The sequence below is a fragment of the Lytechinus pictus genome, chromosome 14 (genome assembly GCF_037042905.1).
Source record: "Lytechinus pictus isolate F3 Inbred chromosome 14, Lp3.0, whole genome shotgun sequence".
Classification (NCBI taxonomy): Eukaryota; Metazoa; Echinodermata; class Echinoidea; order Temnopleuroida; family Toxopneustidae; genus Lytechinus; species Lytechinus pictus.
The window spans coordinates 6,104,798-6,111,397 of NC_087258.1; the positions used below are offsets into that span (position 1 = coordinate 6,104,798).

Consider the following 6,600-nt stretch of genomic DNA (forward strand, 5'->3'; position numbering starts at 1 on the left):
TATTGGGTCTCTTCAAAAAGTCTCACCTATTTTGTTTTCTCTTCTCCCTATATAATATACTTATCATGACTTTGTTCAGTTGTGTGTGTCTCTGATCATAGTCTATTTTCTATATTCTCTAACCCCTCATTGTCACTCTTCCACTCTTACTCTCTCTACCCCCATTTCTCTGAAAATATCCCCCTCTATTACCGACACCACACACACACCACACTCTCACCCCCCCCCCCCCATCCCCTCCCTCCCTTTCTCCTTCGCTCAAACTCACATATCTCACCTTTCTGGGAAACTCTTATCCTTTCACTATCATGTCTATATCGCTCTGTCGATGGAAGGAAAGTTACATCAGAGACCGTCATCCCCCCCCCCCCACTCTCTCTCTCTCTCTTCATCTTTCGCCAATTCTTAAAGAAACAAGTGAAACTAGCTTGGCCTGCATTACGCAACTCAATATAGCAACAGTATTGACTTCGTGACATTAAAATATAAAACATTTTCTCGTTGAATCTAAGGTCACCTCAGAATAATGAATTTTAGTGAAATTTGATCTAATTTTATTATGAAATTGTACATATACATTTTGTAAGATATGTTAAGTTTCAAGGACTAATTTCATTTTGAATTAAGTATGAACATGATGAAATGACCGTTTTTATCTAAGTTGTTGGCTTGTAATGAACTTTCGCCATAATTATGTGTAATGAAATTCATAGAAAATGATAAATGACTGCTGATCGCCAATCATCCAAGTTTCATGAAATATGTCCTTATACCTATGACGCCGTCGTCGTCGGAAAAAGCGGTGCCAATGTTTCGCTTCTTTTATGCAGGCGAGGCAAAGTGTATTTGTTTTTAATCCATTAATCACAACATAATCAACCAAGAATAATGACAATGTACGACAAAAGTTTTTTTTTCTGCACCATAATTCATTTATATTCATATAGGCACCAAACATGTTTTATATCAAATGAAACATATTTATCATACAATGAAAAATAATCGTGAATCATTAAATCCTGGAGGCACCTATTACCTCAAAGATTAAACATTAAGAAATAGAATGTGCAATATCTCATACATTAACATGGCCACTAATAATTTACCCCCACACGCGTCCGCAAGTGCGCACATCCACATTTACAGACTTTCAAATAGGACGAGCTCCTTGAGCCACCCGAGGGAGTGTTTCATGAAATAAATAGACGGAGATTTCATTGACAAGATGTTGTAAACTACTGTAAACCCATGTATCTGATTGGCTTAGAGCAAATTAGTCAGTAAAAGACCATAAACAAAACTGTCCATGAAATGCTCCTCAACAGATAACATGACATATCTCTTCACGAATCGCAAGTAAGCACATAATCATTTCCAAGGTCCGTTATAAATTTTCAATGATATCTTTCAATGTTTGCTGTAGTTGCTCATCACTATCGCCTTTAGCAATGAATCTGTTCAAATAGTTAGCCATGTCATCGACTATTAATTTGAATTCACCCTTGAAAAACGCGTATCTCTGTAATTTGATGCAATTATTCAGCTTTGTTTGTCTGATTTATCTGTATTTCTTTTTTTTCGAATTAACCTGTTTATGATGGGGACTTGGCATTTTAAACTCACATTGTATAAAGACGCATTATAGGAATAACGAACTGATATAAACTGATAACGATTACTGCGATAAATGTGATGATAGATACAGGTGTATTAATGATTCATTTGTTTATGTTACTTTGACAAAATAGACGTACATTTCACTCCCACTCTACACGAATGATCATGCATTGAGCAAAAAGGTTTCCATAAACTAGTATAACACCAAAAGGTCATACCTACCACCCCCCCCCCCCCCATCCCCAATTCGCGCTCCTTATCAAATATCAAACTTCCCCAAGACAACCTAAAACCTTAACCTCCTTGATATCTGATTCCTAATGTATTGATAAATCCATACTTTCTCGGAAATTTGAAAAACGCATGTATACCCATATACTTTATAATTATATTTTCCCCATGCATTTCTTTATACTAATTTTGTTTTTAATCGAAGATAAATTCCTATTTACAACAACCTCTGCATTAACAATGTGAACAGTTTTCAACCCAATTACGTTAAACACTTCACGAATCACAATCATTTTACACGGGCTCACGTAAAATATCACCTCTCTCCTGAACAAGCCTTTGTAATTTGCAAGAACTATATTTTTTAGATTTAAAAGCGAATAGGTCATTTTCCAAAATCAAGATCAACAAGATATATTTCTTCAATCAATATCCATAGAAGAGACGAAAACACAAACTTTACATTTTATTTTGTTTGACATATCAAAACAGGTGGTAAGTTTGGAAGATATTTACGTATTTACGCCAATAGCACAGGCAATATGATTCACTTATTGACATTTTTCTATTTTGACATTACTTCATATTTAGCATCTTGTTCAATTCTTTCTCGCGTTTGATATATGATACAATTTTTAGAGCAAATTCTTTAATACTTCTAATTTTAAATCATTTGACAATGTTTTTACCTTTTTCCGATTCATAGACAAATAAAAAATCAAATTCTTTAACGGCAACATTTTCAATTACTGTATTCCAATTATCTGAATTTGCATACTCACAAGTTTGACTCCGATGGTATGAAACATCACTTTGCATAAACAACTTCAAACTTGCCTGTATTTTTTCAATTAACAAGGACAAAGAAAGCCACAGAGAATAATTTCTTCTGTTTTTAACTGTATATTTCTTCAGGAATTATTCAACACTTTCGGCAGATTCTGAAGAATGTTTTAATGATAAAATTGATGAGATATGTCCTTCTTGCTTACAAGCCCAGCAGGCATTTTCTGGTTGCTACAGTAACGGTGTTATGCTGACGAAAGTCAGCTGCACTTTGCAAAGCAGTTAAGACAGTCAGATACTAGAAGTGTGTGTGTTTTCACAAGAATGGGAACGTCTTGCGAAGGATGGGCACTATTAGAAAACAGGGCAAAACCTATCACTTGTAAATGATGCTCTGATAGTTTGAGAAACTTGCGCCTACATCATCCTCATCCATACCATTTATTGTTCGCGGGAAGTGGATAACGTGAAATAACGTCAATGAACCCGACTTTTTTCCACATTTTTTACGAATGCAAGAAATCTAACTTTTTGTTAAACCGAAATTAAAAAAAAACTTGTTGGCGCTTTTGGGCTCATATATGTCAAATTTTGCGCATTTTTATAATCATGAAAATATGAATGATGTATCTGTCACAATAAATCCTTCACACATGGTTCGCAAACCCACCCACACGCTCCAGTCACACCAAAAAAGCTGACGTCTAGCGACCGATTGTAATCAAAGATTAGCGATGAATAGCAATTATGATAGAACACTCCTGATTGGTTCCTGGTCAGCATTTTGCGACAGATGCGCGTGTAAACTTGATTATAATTGGTCATTTCATTTAGCGATTGATCGCTAATCTTTGTGTTACGGAGCCCTGGGGCCTGTTTCGCCGATGTGACTCTAGCTTTAAGCCCATGCAGACATTCGGTGAAAGCCGGTAATTAAAATGCCGAGAGCGTTAGAATTGGAAAGCACATGAACATTAATGCACGTCATTATGAACCAACAAGCGCCGAGGGCCACATGAATAATTAAAAATGTAGCCATGGTAGTGGAGACAACACCACACTGTTAACAATCAGAAGTACATGTCTTAAAAGGGCAATTGTAATCAATGTAATGGTAAACAGAACGGAAGACAAAGAGATTAGAATTGGGGGTAAATATGGAGAGGGAACAAAAAGATAAAAGATATTGAGGAAAAAATGAATGTGATAAAGAAAGAGATGAAGAAATAAGGCAACAATAGAAATATAGAAATGAGAATCAAATCAATTAGGAAGATGGAAAGAAACTAGAAAAGAAAAAGATTAAATAAATGCAGAAAGGAGAAAGACAGGGGTGAATAAAGTGGACAAAAAAATCAGGAATTCATGTGAACCATCATACTTCTGAAGATAGATATCAATAACGAAATTTAAGCCAGTAACATGCAAATACATGGAGTTATTTCTCATGTAATTTTATCGAGCTGTCCGGCTTTTAACAGAGAATAAATTTTGGTGTAGTGTGATCAACAATCATTTCATGAAAATCTTAATACAGTTTACCGCTTTAATCATTGGTCCGTTAACATCGTCTTTATCTTGTACACAAAACCCGCTGGCGTCAGCTGGTGGAAGGTAGCATATGAGGGTCTTTTACCTCAAACAGGTAAACTAGTCTTCCTGTCCTTCTTGCTATATCATAAGCTGTTTCGTCCGCCGCATTCTTGAGTGTTGTATCGATGTACCGACTCAGAAGCAATAGGCTAAGTATCTCCTCCGATTCAGCACTACACGCCGCCAAATGTAACGCCGTTTGTCCTCCATTCGTCATCGCGTTAACGTCGCAACCGGCTTGAACAAGAAGCGACGCAACGCACGGATTGTTCCAGCGCGCAGCACAATGTATGGGCTGCCAACCGTCAGAGGTGCGCGCACACATGTCCGCGCCTCTTTCGAGAAGGAATTCCACCATAGCGGTGTGGCCGTTGTACGCTGCGCGGTGCAACGGCGTATAACCGTCCTCGTCCTGTATACTAATAAGAGTTGGTGTGGCCTCCAGCAAATCCTTCGCCGTCTCTATCTCATTATTCTCTGCTGCCCATAGTATCCGCTTCACTGGGTCACTCTCAATATCCTCATTAATCTTACTATCTTCCTCCGGGTCATCATCATCCCATACACTCTTCCAACTGCCTCGCCTTTGCTTCTTCTCCTTCTCCGTCTCCATGATGTTCAACAACAACTCCGTGTCCCTCCTCGACTTCCTAGCAGCTTCCCCGTCCTCGTCTTCATCATCGTCATCGACTTCCCCGCGGTACTGCCTCTCAAGACCAGCCTGGAAGAGTCTCTCCAGTCTCTCTTTATCAGATTCTTTCTTCGGTTCTAACTGTCCACTTAGATCCAGCTCCCCGCAGTCTTCAACCGTTATACAGCGTTCGGGTGTTGTCACATCCTCTACATCGATCTCAATACCCCCTACGGCTCCTTGTTGCTCGTCCTCTTCTTCCTTCTCTACTTTTCCCTCCTTTCTCCTCGCTAGCGCTTCTTCCTGTTTGAACGTCAGACCCGTTCCTATTCGAGGGACGCTCAACCTCCGATCCGTGCGGTGTTGAGCGACTCGTTCGCGGAACTCTTTGTCCAAACTTTCCACACTCTCGCTCAGCTCCTTGGTTTTTTCACTGCAGACCTCCATCATGGTTAAACACTCAAGATGTTTCCTGTAATTGTCAGCTGCAAGTCAGCACATTCATCGGGTATCCAAACTTGAGAATTCAACAGAGAGCTGCTGCCATAATGGTTTTCCAACGAGACTTACAATTGCAAATTATCATCAACTTTAATCATCAAAACATTTGCTTATATTTTCACGAGTTCCAGTAAGATGATGGTTTTGAAACGAGGATTAAACTCTGCTCTTCACTGCTATTCTTCTACAACATCCAAAATTACTTCATTCTTCATATCCTGCACGTAAACGGGTAGATAAAAAATAAATTTACTCCAAGATGTTCACCAATCGTAAAGAATTGCGGCGAAAAGCAATTCGTCGGACTGGTAGGAAGAAATTAATCTCCTCGATGTGGCATCAAACATCGCCCGATTGCTTCTGAGATGTTTGCCCTTATTCCGAAATTGGCAATCAACTGGTAATAAGGGGTCTTGGTCTTTCGAATTCCGGGTTTAGTAGGGTCTTAAATAGGTCATTGGTACGGAGAGTTGCCTCCATGCTTCGCCCTCGCCTTGGGTGACTCTGCGCTGGTTTAATGTGCTCCCATTATACAGACGCCACTCCAGGAATTGTGATCTGCATTTGAGCGAGATAAAGGAAGAAATGGGAGATAGAAATTGGAGAGATGCGAGAGATGCGAGAGAGATGGTAATAGGCCAAAAGGGTTGGAAGGGAAAGAAAGTCCAAGAAGAGGTGAAACACCGTAAGACCACGCAGAGGGTGCGAGTTTGATAAAGAAAACAGGGAGAGGGAACAGAGAAAGGGGAAGGTGTGGGAGAAAATGTAAAAGGCAATATCATTATCAAAATCATCAATTTAATTATCAGAACGATATTTGATGACATACAAAACATTTACAAATATGTCAAGTTACTTAAAAGGCATTCAATTTCTTAATTCTTGTGGAGTGATGGGTATATTTTAATAGATCAATAATTGACTAATCTCCCCATTACCTAAACATTCAAAGGGGATCTCAATTTATAAAAAGGTTGAAAATAATCGTAGTCCTTTTTAAGCTCTTTTCATATGCAAGATGGATATTACACTAAATACGTTCGGATTGAGGATTGCTTGATATCCTGATATTAGAAACAAGAAACAAAAAGACAACTGAAATGATGGGGTCTAACTTTCGCCCTTAGTCCCCAAAATGCATTTCAATGTGCAGTCACCATGATCGCGGGGGGTTCTGCATTTGAAGGGGAGGGGGTCATTATGCCTCCACCGTCCTTCTTCATGCATGTACTTGTTGCAGA

At 38.8% G+C, this 6,600-nt stretch overlaps 1 protein-coding gene across 1 annotated transcript; it reads right to left on the reverse strand.

Annotated features, from left to right (window-relative positions):
- Positions 1–897: 897 nt before the first annotated feature.
- LOC129276723 (ankyrin repeat domain-containing protein 49-like) lies at positions 898–5,936 on the reverse strand. The gene has a single exon (XM_054913122.2). The coding sequence runs from the start codon at positions 5,306–5,308 to the stop codon at positions 4,235–4,237; it is 1,074 nt and encodes a 357-aa protein (XP_054769097.2). The 5' UTR covers positions 5,309–5,936; the 3' UTR covers positions 898–4,234.
- Positions 5,937–6,600: the final 664 nt, after the last annotated feature.

What these genes read in the sequence shown, in the direction of transcription:
- LOC129276723 (XM_054913122.2), bottom strand. Translation starts at nt 5,308, where the DNA reads ATGATGGAGGTCTGCAGTGAAAAAACCAAGGAGCTGAGCGAGAGTGTG.